General features: G+C 51.0%; 1 protein-coding gene across 25 annotated transcripts in view; it reads left to right on the top strand.

Moving 5' to 3' along the window:
- LOC139678766 (protocadherin gamma-A4-like) overlaps nt 1–18,078 on the top strand; it is a 245,389-nt gene extending 227,311 nt beyond the window's left edge. For 24 of the 25 annotated variants that reach the window (XM_071569866.1, XM_071569863.1, XM_071569865.1 and 21 more), the window contains exons 3-4: nt 11,223–11,311; nt 15,609–18,078. In XM_071569866.1, coding sequence (XP_071425967.1) covers nt 11,223–11,311; nt 15,609–15,835 — 316 coding nt within the window. In that variant the 3' untranslated portion in view covers nt 15,836–18,078. The remainder of the gene's footprint in view (nt 1–11,222; nt 11,312–15,608) is intronic. The other variant, XM_071569858.1, reaches the window with a different exon arrangement.
- The last annotated feature ends 446 nt before the right edge of the window (nt 18,079–18,524 follow it).

The raw sequence follows: 18,524 nt of genomic DNA, 5'->3' as shown, positions 1-18,524 counted from the left end.
CCCCCTCCGTGGGCAGGGACACCTTCCACTAGACCAGGTTGTTCAGAGCCCTATGCCAGTGCCTGTTGTGGCAGGAGATCCCATAGCCCAGGCTGTGCCCTGGATTAGGAAAGAGACTGCCCAGGCACAGGCTGGTTCTGAAAGAGCTGAAAAAAACTCAGTGGATTTTAATTCTTGCTGGTTTTCCCACTTTCTTGTGTCCACATTTGCAGTGAAACAGCTCTTGCTGATGTTTCCCCCCGCCCCGTTCCTTTCATCCTGTTTTAAGTTAAATCAAGAGAATGTTTTTATTCTAAACCTGTGGGATGGTATTAAAAGATGGAAATAGAAAGTGCTATCCTATGTTCAATGCCCAGCTCTCACATCTCTCTAGTGATCAAACAGGCAAATCCTGGAGAGCAGCCCACTCCCCACTGTGTTCTTCCTGTGCTCTCCCAGCACTTTGATGCCTGGTGTGTGAATTCCCCAGGCACTTGTTGGTAGTGCAGGTATTAAAGAGGAGGCAAGGGCAGCTGCCTGAGCCCAGCCCGCTCGTGTTAAATCCTGTACAACTGTTCCTCCTGCTGACAGGTGAGCCCCTAAAACACCATGAGCTCTCTGAACTGCAGGGCTCTGCCTGGAGCTTGGGGAACACAGCTCACCTCTTAGCTGAAAAGAGAAGAATGGGATTTGCTCTTAATGCTATTTGACCCAAATTAAATAGCAATAAAAACACAGTAGCTTAGGCCAGTGGTTTGGATGGATCCCAGAGGGAGTCCAGCACTGACCCTAAGCCAGAAAGCAAGCTTAAACCCATGGTGTGATTTCTGTCTTGCTGTCTCCATGGGAACTGGAGAAGAGACAGTCCTGTCTCAGCATAGGCTTGCCCATCAAAACAAATCCCACATGTCTCTGAGCACCTGGAACCAGTCAGAACAGGGAATGCTCAGTAAGGCAGGGACTGGCTCTTGATCTCGCATGTTGTTGCTACGGGACAACAAAGGGAATTTGCTCTTTGTTCTGAAACACGGGAGAGCTCTGGTGCTCATGCTCAGGAAACAGGAGCTCAGACAATGTGCTCTGAAGATGTGGTAGTGAGGCAAACCTGAGCAAACCAATTCTGAATTAATCTTGTTTGGGAAAACAAGGAGGATAGATTAATTTAATGGTGTTTGTGTTTTGTTTTCTAAAAAACAAAGCACCCGTGCTGTCGCTGGGCAAATGTAAATGAATCCAGTCTGATTCCGAGCAGCAGATGCCATTCCCAGACAAATCAGATCAGTGGCTGAAGTGGAGATTACAGCAATGAATTGTCCACAGTGGAGTAAATGCACAGTCCAGCAGTGTGGTGGGATATCCCTCTGGGATCATCAGTGTGGGGTTTCCCTGTGAGGGGAGGGCTCTGTGTTGCTCATAGGTGGGCATGGAAGGGTGACACACCCAGGACTGTTAAGAGCCTTTATGTCCTGGACATCTCCTGGGAGGAGTGAGGATGATTCTGGGCTGTGTTGACAGGCTGGAAGGAGAACTCAGGCAGGAGACACGCCAGAGACTGTGACAGGGGATTCACCAGGAGATGGGAAGCTGTGTGAAAATCCCTAGTAACCCCATAGGAGGGAGGAGCAAAGCATGTAAAGAAGATTCAGAGTGCCGTTTCACGCCCCCCCTTCCATTTATTTTCTCCAATCCTAAATCTCCCTTTGTTAATGCTTCCCAAAGCTGTTGCTAGCCAGGCTCCCTCTCCCATCCCAAACACAGCCAATAGTGATGTTCACTTCACTTGCTCATTAAGGAGCATCACAGCTGCTTTGTCTGACCCATTCCATCCCTCTGCAGCAGAAGGGGCTTGGGGCTGATAATGGAGATGCTGCAGCAGTGTTCACAGGAGAGCCGGGAAGGAAAAGGGGGATTTTTTCATTCTTTGTTTTGTTTTCATGGAAGAACTCCAAGAGCTGGGCTTGCAGGACTAACCACAGCCTGCCTGTGTGTGCGCTGGCAGACACAGGGGGGAATAAAAGTGTCCCAAGAATAGTCCTTCAAACTCTCAGGAGCATTTTGGGGGCTCAAAGCATGTAGGTACTGCCAAGAAGGGGCTTGTGGTGTGTTTTTTGGATGCTCTGGAGGCCCTGCATGATGGTGTACCAGGACACTAAGCCCATATGTGTGTGTCTGCGTGGGACATCCCAGAGCAGGCAGTAGTTGGGGCCAGAGGATGAGACAGAGGGAGACACAGACATTCGTGGGCTTACACAGCATGGGGGTGGATATCCAGCAGAAAGACAACTGGCCACAGCTGCAGGCTTTAACCACATCCTTCCTAAAAATAAATACTTGCTAACCCAGGAGCCACAGGGATATCTGTGGGTGTTGTAATTTACATTACGAGTTTGTGTTGTGTTATAGTGGAGCCAGCAGCAAGGGCTACAAAGCACACGCACAGTGGCACCAGTGGGGCTGTAGAGTTAAACACTGACCCATTTAGCTTCTGCTCATTCATGGAAAACCTGTGGAAACATGCCAGGGCACATGCCAGGCAGAGGTGCTGGGCAAGTTGCAGCTTCTCACTGGCAGGGGCAAGAGGAGCAGCAGAGAGAAATGCCACTGTGGGAAGTTTAGGAAATAATTATAATCCTCAGGTTTTCATCCCAGTGCAACCTAGGGTTGAAGCCAGCAGTGGTATTTGCTTTGCCTGGTGTGGTTCCACATGTTTTGCTGGTGAATTAGAAAGGTGTAACAGTCTTTGGGCTAAAATTCCTGCTTCTTCTGACTGGGCTGTATTTGCCTGCTTGTTCAGCATTCAGTATTTAGTGATTCCTCCACAGTTCCTGCAGTGTGCAGGGGGTGGAGCAGCTCTAAACTGTGACCCCAAGGCTTTGGGAAGGTGTGAGTGGAACTCTGCAGCCTGAAAAATCCCAGCAGCCTCTGGAAATCCCTTGGAGGTCATTTGGAGGAACAACCATAATTTAAGTGACAGTACTCTCCTAAGATTGAGAGCTGTTGCACCTTAATGGGGCTGTGGATCTCGGAGTGCATGAGGAGTTGTGCCAGCCCTGAAAGGAGGGTTTTCCCCTCTGCCAGAGCCTCTGGGGCTGAGGAGCTCAAATCACCAGCTTGTGTCAGCTCCTGGGGACTCTGGGAGAGAAATTGCCTTTTTGGGGAATGTTTGAAGATGTTGTTCATGGCTGATGATGCAGCCCCCAGCCTGTTTGTGTGACTTGCTCAGCAAGCACCTTGGAAGGAACCACAGAAGCCCAAAAGCAAGAGCCAGATGGTTGTTTGTGTCAGGTTTGGTGTTGCCCTGCTGGGTCCTGAAACAGGAAAGGTTCAAGACCACTCAGAGAGTCATGGGTTTGGTTTTGAGGTGCTTCAGCATGTCCAGAGAGGGAATTGGAGCTGGGGAAGGGTCTGGAGCACCAGGAGCAGCTGAGGGAGCTGGCGGGGGGAAGTCAGCCTGGAGAAAAGGAGGCTCAAGGGAGACCTTCTTGCTCTCTCCAACTCCCTGACAGGAGCAGGGAGCCAGAGGGGGTTGGGCTCTGCTCCCAGGTAGCAAGAAACAGGACAAGAGGCAATGGCCTCAAGTTGTGCCATAGAAGGTTTAGGCTGGATATTAGGGAAAGTTTCTCCCCTTAAAGGGAGGTCAGGCTCTAGCACAGGCTGCCCAGCGCAGTGGTGAGTCACCAGCTCTGGAAGGATTTAAAAGCTGTGTCTATGTGACACCTGGGTGCATGGTTTAGTGGTGGCTTTGGCAGCTCTGGGTTAATGTTTGGACTTGATGATCCCAGAGGGCTTTTCCAACCTAAACTATTCTATGATTTTGTGACTGGGGGTTTCCTAACAGACACTGCAGATAAAAAGCTGCTCTGAAGGACTATGAGGCTGCTCAGGTAGCCTGGCCTTGGTCTGATCAGAGCTGCAGCCTCTTGGTGGAATTTTGAAGTGGTTCTGGGATAGGCAGGAGCTGTTTTGATGCTGGGAGCAGGACTTGTCTTTGGATAGCTGCTCTCATTCACCCTCTTCCTATGAAGCTGAGCTGATCCTGGGACTGGAAGCTGAAGGTTTTGTAGTGATGTGTCCTGGTCCCACCCTACCCTCCTTCCCACATTCAAGAGACCACAGAGCTGGTTCCCCCATGTCACCTGTGAGTACTCCTGCTTGCAGGGTCCACCCTTTTGCCTATTAACAGTCCAAGTCTCAGCAGATTCAGTATTTGGACTTCTTTCTACATCACGTAGCCCTTTTTAGCTGATTGTTTCCTTTCCTTTGTTTCTTTCCTGTGTTGACCATCGTGGGCCAATAATCCCTTTATCTGCATTTGCCATGGCCCTTGAAGTCTGAACCATCCATATCCTGCCAAGTGGGACAAAAGCTGTAAAGTCTTTTATGGAGAAAGGGAAATATCCAAGCAATGGGATGTGTTTCTCATTCTGGAGAGCCCCCAGAATATCAGGAGTTTCATCATCAGAGTTTTATGTATAGAAATGCTATTTTAGGTAATTTAACAGGTGCTACATGTATTAGTTTAATTTTTCTCCCTCCATCTGCTTCCTGCACAGCTGATCACATGCCATGACTGGCTGCAGAGGCAATGGATCCAACAATTAGGCACAACAACCTTTCCAAAGAATTTCTCAAAATATCCTTCCTAGTGGGTTTGGGACACTGGTGGCAGCAGGATGGCCCAGGGGAAATAATGACTGGTCTCAGCTCCATCTCCTTTAGGAAGACTAGAAGAGTCCCCAGAGGGGGAACACTGCATTGGTCTCTCTTCTAGAGACATCTTGGGCTTTTGTTTTGCCTCCATCCAGCACAGCATCATCCCAGAAACATTCCAGCAGCTCTGCTGGCTGGAAGTAAAGACTCTGGTGCTTTGAGATGCTGGAAATCTTCCCCCCACTCACACTTCCCCGCTAACATTTTCAGTCTCATCTTTGCAAAGTCATGATCTTAAAGCTGGCTCTCTCCTACCCCTGTAATTGCATTACAGAATTGAAGGGGAATGTGTGGAGCCGGGGGAGTGTGGGGGAAGGGCTGGCAGCATCCTCGGTCAAGGAAAAGAACAGGGAATTGTGGCAATTTTGGAGCTGATTCTGTTTTTTTGAAGGTTGGGGAAGCGTGGTGGGCTGTGGACTCCGTTTGTGGGATGCTGGCATGGGAAGTAGAACAGCACAATGTTTGTCCTGAGGCTTTGTCCCCAACCATGGGGATGTGTCCCCAGCCAAGGGCTGTGTCCCCACGTGCCTTGAGCACATCAGAGGCTCAGCACCGGCAGGGACGGATCTGCTCCCTCTCACTTGTCATTTTGCCAGCCTGGGAACGCTCAGGCTGAGATTTTACTGCTGCTGCTGCCTCCGGCTGGAGCTGCGTGTGGGAGGCAGTGAGGGGGATGGGGACAGCTTGGAGGAAGCTGGGAGAGAGGAAAGAACAGTGCAGGGGGGCTCAGACAGAAGGTCAACCTGAGGGGAGCAGGTACTGCCTGGGAATGATGGGGCTGGAGGAATGGGCTGGGAGCTGGATGAGGTGAGGAGGGCAGGATGGCTGGGGGAGGTGATGGCAGAGTAGGAACAGCATCCGGAGCTGGGTGCAAATGGGAGTGAAAGGGGAAGAGACCGGGAGGAGGAGTAAATCGCAGTCACATACCCCTCCCTGGAGTGGAGAAGCTTGGAGGCAGCTTCCCATGGGGTTCGGGAAGGGCTGGCTGAGGCGCCACTGCCATAAAGCCAGAGAATCCCAAATAAGAGAAGAAGGAGGGTGCTGGGGGTGTCCCGGGAAAATCCCCAGCCCAAACACTGCCCACAGCTCTGCCAGACATCTCAGACTGCCAGGGTCTGGTCTGCAGGACACTGAGCTGCCCTCTCCATCCCCTGGGGCTCTGACAGCACTTCTCTGGCAGGAATAAACTTCTCTGGTTTGTTGTGGTGCTGCTATGGCTCGTGTTCCAGCTGGAGAGCAAGGAAAACAATTTTTCAGGAATCCGTCGAGAGGTTGTGCAAATAAATGTTCTCAAGGCCTTTGGCTGCCATAGCGACGAGCTCCATAGCAACCCTGCAAGGAAATGAATAATTCTATGCTCGAAGTGGAATAATTCTGTGCTGGAAGTGGAAGATAAAAAGGGACCTGATGGCTGAGGGTGCTGCAAAATAAATGATCAGCAAAGCATCCAGGTGCACTCATTGGGTGGGTGCTTGGTGGGAGCCTTCAGTAATGGGGCAGCATTGGGATCAGGATGGATGCAGTGGGGCTGTGTCAGGGCTTCCAGATAAGCCTTTTGTCTCGGTATTCCCTGATTTCCATGTTGCCAGGTTTATTGAATGCATCTGCAGGTCATGCATGGGTTGTACCTGCCTCTGCTGACACAGCACCTGTCCTGTGCTCTGTGTCCACCATGCCCTGATCCTCTTGAGATGCTGGACCCCTGGGTTTGTCTCAAAGATGGATTTGATTCCTTCTCTCCAGTTCCAGCTATGCTAGAAGCATTCCTGAAAATTAAAGCCAGCTCTTTTCTGAGCTTTGAAGTGTAGAGCAGAGCTGAACAGAGGAAAAAAAGTCTATTCTATGAGGGTTGGGGTTTTAGAAAAAAACCCTATTGAGTCAATGGCATTTGTATTAAAAACAACGAGTCCTTGGAGTCATTTCCATAGGAACCAGCCCTCCCATTCTGGGCAGACTCCCTGAAGCAGGATCCAAGGCTGCAGCCGAGTGGGGAGAAGTGTGGCAAGGGGGGGTTCAGGGTCTGCCCGCCCCAGGAAGGGGGAGCAGGGCAGGGCAGGCTGCCTTCTGTTGAATCAGTGATTCACAGCTGTGATTCATAGCCCCATCCTATAGTCATGGAAAACAGCCAGGTCTGGCCATCAGCTGTGTGCCTTTTCCACTGTGAGAAGCTATTTTTGGGTGTTTTTAGATTACAGCCCTTGTATTTTTTTTCTGTGCCTCTGAATTCTGGATGATTGCACTGCAAAGTAATTGAGGCACTTGAATTTCCTGCTTAGAGGAATGAGCTCAATAACATTTTTTTGCAAATCTAAGGCATTTCTAAAATAGCTTTTCTGTGTGGCATCATGGGGAGCAGTCACACAGCTTTGGGGCTCTTTGTGTAGAATTTGGAAATGCTGGTTGCAGGAAGGTTGCAGAAAAGGACTTTGGGGCTGTCAGGTTGTACATGAGTCACCAGTGCACCCTTGCTGTGATGGAGACTGACTGGTTTTACTGGTAAGGTTGTAGCCAGAAGGTCAAGAGAAGAGATAGTTGCCCTCAATTTGACACTAACAGGTCCACACCTAGAGCACCATGCCCGGTTTTGGGCTTCCCACTGCAACAAAAACAGGGCCATGTGGGCCCAATGATCCGAGTGCTGGAGCCCAAGGCAGGGTGGGAGAGGCTGAGAGAGCTCCTTCAGCCTGGAAGTGTGAGGGTTAGGAGCACTAGATGATCTTTAAGATCCCTTCCAACCCAAACCATTGTAGGATCTTATGATTCATGTCCTTCTTCAGTCTGATTTTGTGACCCCACAGGACAGTAAAGGGATGTAGGGCTTTGTCCATCCTCCTGACAGTGGGGTGTAGACATAACACAGGTACTGGTGAAGCTCATCACAGAAATTTATATGTGTTATCTCCCTCTCTAAGACCAAAAGAAAGGAAAAGGGTCTGAAATGCTGTCCATCCTCTGGAGATGACCAAAACTGACTGGTGATGCACAGTCACCCCTCCCTGGGGCACACAGCTCTAAACCAAGAGCTCAAAACAAACTGAGCAAAATCCACACATTTCTTGGTACCGCTGCTCCCCTTGTGCTGTGCTCTGGAGGGGTTGGACTGTGTCACTCAGCCCCTCCCAGGCTGCAGGGATTAACCACCACCCTTCATCCCTGCCTTTCCAACCCAGCCCTGCCCAAGTCTGCACCCTGCAGTGGTGCCAGCTCTCCTGTCTGTGCCTGCAGTCAGCCATGGGGCCAAGGGCTATTGTGGTGGGGGAGTGAGGACCACGAGGTGAGGGAGCTTAGTGAGCTCTGAGGTCCTGATGCAGGTGAATGCCCTGAACCCAGGGTGAGCCTTTCCTTCTGTGCATTCCCACTGTCATGGGGCACAGAGCATGGCTTTGGCAGGAGGCAGGAAAAATTTCTGTACAGGGAAGCCTGTTGCCTGAAGGAGGGGTGGGAGAGGAAAGAAGAGTCTTTTGGGAGGTGGATAATGTGATGACACGTCAAAGAGAGAGCTGAACCAGGGCCTCCAGTTTCAAAACAGAGTTTTGTGCTTTCTCTTCCCCCATCCCTGGGTGCCACCATCATGCTGGGGCAGCTCCCAGAGTCAGGACCAAAGCCTGGGAGGCTCAGGGGCATTTCTGGATAGCTTTCCTACAGCCTTGAAAAACCTGGGAATCTCAGCTTCCAGCTGAGGTGTGGGGCAGGAGGTACTGGGGTTAACTGGTGGCTGAATGAGTTGGGGTTTGCAATGGAGTTTAGGTTTCTAAGTCCTTTATTGGATCTAGCCCGGGGCTCTATTCCCAGCACTGTTTGTGACATTAACAGGTCACTGCAGCCCCAGGGCTGTCCCCACCTTGTCCTCACTGCCTGCATGGCACTGGCACGACACACACGAGCACAGGGCAGTGGGATCCACAGCTGAGGAGACTCAGCACCACCATCACGCAGGTGCTGGAATCAATTTGGGAGGCGACCATGCCTTCGTTCTGGCCTTCTTGAAACTGTGCCACCACACACGGTGCGCAGGAGGGATATAAATAGTGTTCAGGATGCCCTGGGATGCGGCAGACAGCAGGTATTTCAGGAGTGATGCTGCTGGCAGGGTCGTGCCGGGGCAGCTTTTGCTACATTAATCATTATTTGCATCCTCTAAAGATTAACCAGTGTGAGCACAGTGGCTGGGGATGGATCAGGGAGGGGATACAGAAGGGATGGTCCTGTGGTCCTGGCACAGGTCCTGCATGTCTTTGGACAAGTTGCTTAAGACCAAATTTTCTGCAGAGTACCTGTGTGAGCCCACACACAAGTCCTTACAGTCTGATATTATGTCTCACAAGGGGTTTGAACATAAACTATTGAATCTCAGAATACTGTGGGTTGGAAAGGACCTTAAAGATCATCTCTTTCAACCGCCCTGCCATGAGTAGGGACACCTTCCACTAGATCAGGTTGTCCCAAGCCCTATCCAACCTGACCTTGAACACTTCCAGGGATGAGGCATCCACAGCTTCTCTGGGCAACCTGTGCCAGGGCCTCACCACCATCACAGGGAAGAATTTCTCAGGTGGTGAAAGCTTTTGTGCATTTAAGGCTTCTCTCCTTGCAGAGCTTTGCTGCAGCTGGGCCAGTAGCTGCCCAAGTCACTGTGGCAGATACAACCTCCAAGGATGTGCCTGTGGGTCCATCCCAGTTCCAGAATGTCCATATTGAGCCTGTTCTATGTGTGGGGGCTGCAGCAGGTGCAGGCAGCAGGGGCACTCAGGCAGTGGGATGCTCAGCATGACAGTGAGGAGGCCATCTGCTGCCCAACACATGGCATTGAGTTGGTACCTACAGTGTCCATGCTGGCTTTTACAATGTGTGGGGTGCTGAGTGTTCAGGCATGGAGCTGCCAGTGGGAGACCCCAGAGCTAGGGGTGTCTGAGCACAGCTTTGGGGTTTGGGCAGAATATTGGGTTCTGAACAGGAATTCAGGGTCTGGGCAGGGCACCGGGGTCTGAGTGAGGCTTTGGGGTCTGGGGAGGGTGTTGGTTTTGGAGCAGAGCATAAGGATTTGAGCAAGCCTTTGGGCTCTGAGCAGGGCATTAGGGTCTGAGCAGGGCATCAAGATCTGAGCAGGGCGTTGGGTTCTGAGCAGGAATTCAGGAGCTGAGCAGGTCATCAAGGTCTGAGCAGAATGTCAAGATTGTAGCAGTGTGTTGGTGTGGGGTCTGAGCAAGGCATTGGGGTCTGAGCAGGACATCGGGAGTTGGGCAGTGTTTCAGGGTCTGGCAATTTCAGCGTGTAAGGGCTGGGACCACAGCAGTGGAGGAGGCCACCTCTGTGCCTTGTAGCCTGCTGGTTTGAATACTTTCCTGGGAAATAGGCTATGGTCTCTCCATGGGAAGGGCTTTCCAATGCCCCCATCTCACTTCAGGAGAGCTCCCATCTGCAAAAGCATAGCAGCCCTCATCCTGTGGGAGCCAGCACAGCCAAGGGGCAAAGCCTGGCATCCCAGTGGGTGGCAAGAGCTGTGGGTGGTCAGAGCACTCAGCTGGGAGAGGAGAGGAGAGAGCAGTGATCTGAGTGATGTGGTCACTTTGGGACAGAGCAGAGGAGGACCCAGGAAGCTGGTGAGATGTTCAGGAAGTGAGGAGGCTCTGAAGGGACTCTGTGAGCACAGCCCTGAACAGTGAGCAATGGCTGAGCACAGCTGACACCTGGCAAACATGAAAGCAGGGCTTGTTAGACTGCACACAGACTGCTGATTGTAACCTCAGCCACAAAACCTCCTTAGCCAAAGCCTGACAACATCCCCTGAGTTTTCCCAGGCAGATCTATGATACTCAGAACCCCAATCAGCCAGTCCCAGAAAACCAAGGCAGGTGCCCACTTCCCTTCTCTCCTCTCCCTGTTGGTCCAGCCTCCCCAGGACTGTTTGCTCTGTAGAGCTGGCAGCTGCTCTTGGACTCTCTGTGGTGCCAGGCAGTTGGTTCCATGATGATGCCAAAGCCCACCACACCATGGGGTTTTCTCACCCTCTGTCTTACAAATGAATCTGCAGAATGGAGCTGTAGCCTGAAATAGCTTGAAAGGTGAATCCACTCACGCAGACTGCAAAAGGGACAGAGGATCTGGTTGTATAAGGGTGCATACACCTCTGGGGAATTAAGACAGCAATTTTTATGATATTGCATTATATTTTTCAGAGAAGATTACATTATATCCCTTGTCAGGGATATTGGAACTAGGTGATTACCTAGTTCCCTTTCAACCCAACCCATTCTGTGGTTCTCTGACCCTGTATTGATGGGATTTTGAGGTGATGAGGTGCTGGCTGCAGCCTCTGAAGTCATCAGGAGTTAGGTGGGTGTTGCTGGAAGCACCACTGAGTCCCATAATGCTTTTGGTGGTTATTCTTCAAAAGCCTGGTGAGGGATGGGGACCTCTGAAACGGTCTTGATTCCTGAGTGTTATTTAATAGAAGGATTTAAAACATGAAGTGGGCAAGCTCACTCCTCCTGACTGAACTGTAGTAACTTCCTGTTTGTTTTCTTTTCCCAAAGCTCCCAGAATGGAGAGGAAGCTGGAGCCTGGCCCAACAACCAGTTTGACACAGAGATGCTCCAAGCCATGATCCTGGCTTCAGCAAATGGTTGGTGTCCATCATGTGTGGGAAAACCATGACACTTGCTCTTGCAGGGACATCTTGGGTTCATGTTGTTAGATAAAATGCTGATGGGACTGGTTTGTCTGGATTAACTGGGATGGCTTCAGTAGTCCTTCAACAGATCCCAAAGCTGGTGGAAAAGCACCACTGTCTGTGTTACCCTGCAGAGGGAGAGGGGTCAGGAAGGATTCAGGCAGAGATACCCTGTAGACAGGGACATCTCTTCCACCCAAAATATATTTCCATTGTAGTGGACTGAATGCCATCTGGCTTGTGATGTGGCTGTGTTACATAGGAGACCCAGCCTTGAGATGATGTTTTATAGACTACTTGGTTCCAGAAGTCACACTAAATGAAACTGCTGTGTTGCAACCTGCTGTAAGGTGAGGAGGTAGGAGGGCTGGACGTTTTGCATGGGACAGGGCCAGAGAAATAGTAAATGACTGACTCAGTATCTCCAACAAGCCTTGTGTCCAGAGGAGCTCCCTGGGTCCCTCTGCTGAGCAAAGAACTCACTGAGGTTTTCTCCACTGGCTGCTGCTGCCTCTTCACAGTTGTAGTCACGGGGGGGTGGGTGGTTTGGGGTCATTTTGGGTTGATTGTTCTGGTTTGTGGCTGTGTGGAAGTGGTAGGCAGGGAGGGTGTTCCCACACACCCACAGTCTCCATGGCTTTGTATAAAACAAGTACAATTATCACTCCATGCAGCACTACGGATAAAGAGGCTGTTTTTCATGCAGTCTTTATTTATAAATACCTCCAAGTCTTTTCCCCCTTGATTTAAAAATAGAAGCAACAGCACAACCATAAAACCCTGTGCTAAGTGCTTAGGATGTTTCCTTTGAGCTGTTGGGAGGGAAGGAATCTGGAGGAGGAGGAGGGATGGCTTTGGTGTTGCTTTCTTGGAAAACTGCTGCAGCTGAACTTTGCTGCTCAGCAGACACCAGGCAGCCTGGAGACAGCTGCTGTGGCTGGGGAAGGGGATGAAGGTCTGGGGCAAGGGAGTTGTTTACGCTCAAGGGTAAGAAACAATGTGAAAATGTGTCTTTGCTCGGAAAAAAAAGACCATGGAAAAATAGCCTCTGGGGTTACACGTGGTTATCGTCACCCAGAGCCTCCAGATCCAGTTTCCTTGCTGGCAAATAAAGCTGTTTTTCCGGCTGCTGCTCCAGCAGTCCCCAGGATCAGAGCTGAGCGGGTCCCTTCCAGTTTAAGCACTGACTTCCACAGAGCCCCGGGCCCTATTGCAGCAAATCTCCCCCAATCCACAAGTCTCAAGCAGTCCTAACCTTTCCCATGGCTTCAGTCATCCCGGGGGTTGATGTAAATCAGATCCATCTTCTACATAATGGCTTTTTCTTATCCCTCCTTTTCTTGCCCTTACTAGTTCCTTTCTGGGATGGAGGGATGGAGATATGGATGGATGGATGGATGGATGGATGGATGGATGGATGGATGGATGGAGACAGAGTACAACTTTTTTTCCATCAGCACAATGTTTTCATGTCACCCCTGCTCTCTGTCTCCCCTTTCTGCTCTCACTCTTTAAGCCAATAGTGTTGATTGGAGCAGGCTTTGATTAGGAGCAACGCTAATTGTCCATTGAGTTTTGTGCTGCCCACCCTTGGCTAATGTTTCCTGGCTATTGAAGTGAACTTTATCTCTTACTGTCACCCACTGAGCTCTCTGTTACAGCCCGGGGGTGGCAGGTGGGACACCGTGACACAGCTGATGCCTTGGATACATCCTTACCCTGTGCCCAGTGTTATCCTTGACTTCAGCAAGAGGCAGAGCTGGCCCTGCCATGCCAAGCCTGTATGATCCATTTGCTCCAAGGATTAAATGGTTAAATCACCTCCCATATCAGAGTACCTGTGGAGCTGATTTCCCCCAGGGCTGTAATCTTGCCCTAAAACTTCTGTTCTCCCTTCCTGGACATCCTTCCTCTGGATTTTCCTCCCTTGCATCTGGGAATAACATGAAAAGCCAGTGTTTTGAGTGATCTGAATGGGCAGAGGCAGCTGCTTAGACACCTCAAGGAGCACAGATGCTCCAGGGCTCCAGACACTAAAGGGCAGACATGCTGTCCCTAAAATACTGTGGCTTCCAGCGAGAATTTATAGAGGTGCCATGAGACAGTGGGAGAGCAGACAGAAAGGCAGCCCAAGGAGGTCCTTCTCCCCCTCAGGCAGGGGCAGACACACTATATTGGGGTCTCCTGAAAGTCCCACCAGCAGCTGCAGCAGCACATGGTCTGGGGCTGCCTCCAGCCGATGGAGCCCCCAGCTGGTTATTTTTGCTGAAGCCCAAATTCTTTCTTTCCTCCTCAGGACCATTTGGGACAATGGCCGGCTGCTGGTAAAGGCTGAACATGACCTTTCCAGCAGTAAGAGCTGAAATGCCTTGCTTGGCAAGAGCACCTCAGTGCCCATTTACAACCCTCTATTGTCCCTGTTCTTTTCAGCCTTAATGTCAGTGTTACCTAGAAACAACCCTTCAGCCTTACCCGGACCAACTGGTAGGCTGGGAACTTCACCAGTGGCTTTTTCTCCCTGGTGAAAGCTCTGCTGAGACTGCAAATTAATTCATGAGGACTTGAATGGTGCTGGCAGCCCCCAGCCCTTCACTGCTCAGAGCCCTGGTCCATCTGGGATGGCCCAGGGGGAACAAAGTGCAGCGATACCCGGGAAAAAGAAGGTGTTCAAGTCCACCAAGCCTCTAACTGGGCTGTCTCCAGCTGGAACAGTCCAGAAAATACAATCTTCCTCATGGCCGGAGTCTGTAATCCACCTGTGAGATGGTTTCTTCACATCTCCAGTTATCTCATCCCATGAGGATAATTTGTAACACCCCAGTGGGTGTGGTGTTGAGTTGGTGGTTAATAAGCTTCTGGTTATAGACATACATCTCCCCAGCCCAAAGTCCTCAAAGGTCTGCTAGGTCTGGAACCCATTTAATAGGAACTCTGGGAAAATTTTCCTGTGGTGAATGCTTCCACAGGGGAAAGGGCAATGGCATTTCCCCAAGCTGAGTCCTTGTGTTTGTACATCACGTCCCCATGCCCCAGTGCACAATATTGCTCCTGTTTTCAGCCTTGCTGTGTTTTCCCCTCTTCCTGCTCCCGCAGAGCAGCTGTAACTTCAAACTGCTGTTTCTTCATGCTTCTGACCCCTGCGAGGGAATGTGTACACAGCCATAGTTCAGGGGGCTGGTGGGATGTGGTCCAGCTTTCTGGCTGGCTTAGTCACCTCCATCAGCTTAGGGAGAAGCCAGGACAACACAGAGGTGTCCACAGAGCTGGTCTGGAGCGAGGGCAAACACGAGGGGATCAGCCCACCATCTCTGCTCTTTGTTTTTCTTTATTCCTGCAGTCTCTCTGCCTGTGAAAGGAGGGAGCAGCACCCCTGGGCTCTGCCTTGGGTCCTTTTGGTGCCCTTCCTGAGTCTCTCCAGTCTCCCAGGAGAGCTTATCCACAGCTATGAGTGAGGCAGTTAAAGGCTGAGATGGGATCCACAGTGTCTGATAGAAAGTGTGGGTTTCAGCAAATAATTTCTGAGCAGGGCTGTGCAGTGATCCCACCCTGAGCCGTGCACAGGCAGCTGCACCGGAGCAAATCATGCAGCAGCTCATGGCAACAGCAACACTTGAGCCCTGCCATCCCCCCGTGCTCATTTCTCCCCCTGTCTCCACGCATCCCCCCATCTCCATCTGGTCTCCACCATCCAGCAGAGCCCCGGCATCCCGAGGGGGTCCTGAGCCCCTCCCCACTCCTGCGTTCTCTCTCTCCGTGCTGGAGCTTTGCATAGCGACAGGAATGAGTCTGCCCTCCCCTCCCCCTGCTCCCAGATCTGGACCATCAGCCGCATTGATTTCCTTCGTGCTCGCCTTCCTAGAGCCATTTTGCGGTATTGCAGGGGAGTGATTTTCTTTCTCATCTCCCCTGCTCTGCTCCCTGAATAAACCTGGCTGGAGAAATACCGGGGGCAGGGTTTTAAATGTGGCGGAAAAATAAATAAATATTGGATTTTCTTTAATGCATTACTAATGATTGCGACTGCACAATATGTTTGTAATGGGCAATTTCAGGGGCAGGGGGAGGGTGTCTGTGCCACACTCCTCCAGCACACTCAGGGCAGATGTGAATGGTGCTGAAGGGTGATGGCTGGTGGCACCCAGGTCTGGGTTTGACAGTTTGACACCCCGTGGGGCTGCTGAGGCTTGGGGTGGGCTCCAGCCAGCTTTAACAATTTGTCTTTCCCCCCTCCCTGTGGCATTCCCCACAGAAGCTGCTGATGGCAACTCGACCCTGGGAGGCGGGAATGGCACGATGGGGCTGAGCGCCCGCTACGGCCCCCAATTCACCCTGCAGCACGTCCCTGACTACCGGCAGAATGTCTACATCCCTGGCAGCAATGCCACCCTCACCAACGCCGCCGGCAAGCGCGACGCCAAGAACGCCGCCCCCGCCGGAGGCAACAAGAAGAAATCCGGGAAGAAGGAGAAGAAGTAGAGAAGAAGAAGGAGACCTTAGAGCTACAGGGCAGCCGGCTCCAGCACTCCCCTCAAAACCACAGCCCAGGCCGGAGGACGAATGTGATTTTTTTTTTTTTTTTTGTGATGCAAAAGTAGGAAATGGCTGCGAATGTATCTCGTCATCATCAGGTCTGGGAGCAGGGGCTCGCTGCTCTTAGATCTCGTGATGGAAACCAATCTGGAAGCTAAACCGAACGCAAACAAGTGCCCTGTGAATAATGTTTTATACAATCCCTCGGGTATTAGAATATGCAAAGGCGGAAGGTCTTTTGCCACGTCTTTGGATCCCATTTGCTCCCAGGTAGTCCGAGGCTTGTGCTCGGCTTTGCCCAATGTAAATAATTTTAATGTGGATGTTTTAATTTATAGCCCTTCAATCATTTTTTGGAATGGAAAAGGAAGTTCTTAGCTTAGAGCCCATGCTCCAATTCTTTGCTCTTAAATTTTCCATACGTAAAATTCACCCCCAGTTAATGATAGACAGTGATGGATTTTGGAATTTGGAAGTTGGTAGGAAGTGCTTCAGTTCCTGCTTACCGGTCACCCAAAAAAAAAAAAGGTGTTCATATTGCATGAGTCAAAGGGAATATGGCAAAGCTGCATCCTAAACATTTTCTTTTGCTTTTTGTTTGTTTATTTTTTTTAAAGTGTAACCACTAATGGCCTGAAATATGAGAAAGTAAAAGCCCTCCTGATGTCTGAGAGGCAGGGAATTCGATAAGGAGCGTGCCGAGGTGTGCGGCAGCTGCCCCGGCGGTTCTAGGGGTCTCCGAAGAGCAGACACATCTCAAACCTTATTTGCAGTAAATATTTATATGTACAGTCAATGTTCTTATGGAATTAAGGCTAAGAGAGCCTCGCTCCCCTGCGCCCAGGCAGCCGCCTGGCCAGGTCCCCACCAGAGGGGACACTTGGGGACGAAGCTTCACGTCTCTGCACACCGTGTCTGCATGCACGTCCCTCACCTCACACCTGCACTAGCGCAGTAGCTCCACGGACCCGGAGAAGTCCTCGCATGCCCACGCAGCGTGGTGTGAACGCGCCGGCAGCTGCCCGAGCCTCCGTGCTGGGGCTGCCCTGGGGAAAGGGTGGGAGGGGGTGGGGTGGGGTAAGTGGGATGGGGAAACTCCTTGCTTCTTATTTGGGCCCCAAAGGTAATTTGGGGTGATAAGGCGGTTCTATAAGGCAGTTATTTGGGGGTCTCGCCCAAAGGGGTGGGATCTGAAGAGCTGCCGGTGCATGGCTTTGGTGCAGAGTTGGTGAATGAGTAAGTGATGGTTGTTTTGGTGGCATTTGGGGACCAGATCCAGACAAGGGACCCAAGAGCAGAGGGTGATGCTGCAAAATGGGGGGCAGTAATTGAGGGAGTGTTATATGGGACCATGTGAGGCCAACCTGGAGGAGGTGATGCTCCCACTGGCTTTGGGCTTTCCACCCTGCAGAGAGAATCAAAGGATGGGGAATAGAGCTTCTCTGTGTGTGCCCATCATCCTTGCACCATGCCAGCTTCCCACAGCAAAGCAGCTCTGAGCCCTCCAGGGAGGCACAGGAGGGCTTTGTGTAGCCAGAGTGAGGAGAGGGGCTGTGGGGTGGCCAGGAAGGGGCTGCACTGAGTTTCCCAGGGGGTGTGTGTTGTTTTTTTCCTTTTTTAATCACTAACACGTAACTCACCCAAGCAGATCCAGCCCTCTCAGCCAGGCTCACCCCACCTCAGTCCCCTCCCCAAACCCAGGGCAGCAGGAGCATCTGCTGTGTCTCATCCAGATCCAGCCATCTCTGGCTCTGGCTGCACTGGGAGCAGTTCCTACCCTGTCCCCTGCAGCTGCCACCTGCCCCCCACCTCTAGAAATGCTGTAGCTGAATCGTAGTCTTTATATTTTCTTTTTAATCTGCAATCTGAGGTAGCATAGTGAGTGTTGTGTATTTAGTGGCGTGTTATTTTTAATCGCGGTAACTAACTTGTGGACATCAGTATTTTCAATTCTCTCTGTATCTTCTTTCCATGTGGTCTGTGCTCCGAGTGTACGTGAAATGAAAACACGTTTGCCCTTTCAATGTGTCTAATATTGAATTATACTTATATATTATATATATGCTTATATCCTTCTTATACCCATATAGACCAATGTCGATGTGTTACACGCAAGTTTTATACTCTAATATTTATATTGCTTTTTTCTTTGGGAAAAAAAAATAATAAAATGGTTTCTTCTGAGTAAATGGTATTTATTCCAATGGGAGGAGCGAGGCACAGATGGGTCCTGTCCATGCTGATTCTGCTACTTCTAGTGGGGGTGGGAGGGATCAGCCCCAGCAGTGGAGATGGTCTTGGAGCACCCCTAATCTTGTGTCTTCCAGGCCTGCTTTTTGGGACACTCCCATCCTCTGGTCCCCCAGGCCTTTGAGTGGATGGTGACATGGCTGTGGGTCATGACTGAGGAGATGGTGGTGTCCACAGCTACAGCCCATGCCCTATCTCCTAGAGGATCCAGTTACCCCTCTCCATCACTGGCAGGGATCTATCTGGTCACCCTTCCCCAGTCCTGGAAGGATCCAGTTAACCCTCTCCATCACTGGCAGGCATCTGGTCACCTTTCTGCAGCCCCAAGGGGGTCCAGAGGCCCCTCTCCATCACTGGCAGGGATCTAGTCACTCTTCCCCAGTCT

The sequence above is a fragment of the Pithys albifrons genome, chromosome 15, assembly GCF_047495875.1.
Source record: "Pithys albifrons albifrons isolate INPA30051 chromosome 15, PitAlb_v1, whole genome shotgun sequence".
NCBI classification, from domain to species: Eukaryota; Metazoa; Chordata; class Aves; order Passeriformes; family Thamnophilidae; genus Pithys; species Pithys albifrons.
This window is presented reverse-complemented; position numbering and strand designations above follow the sequence as displayed.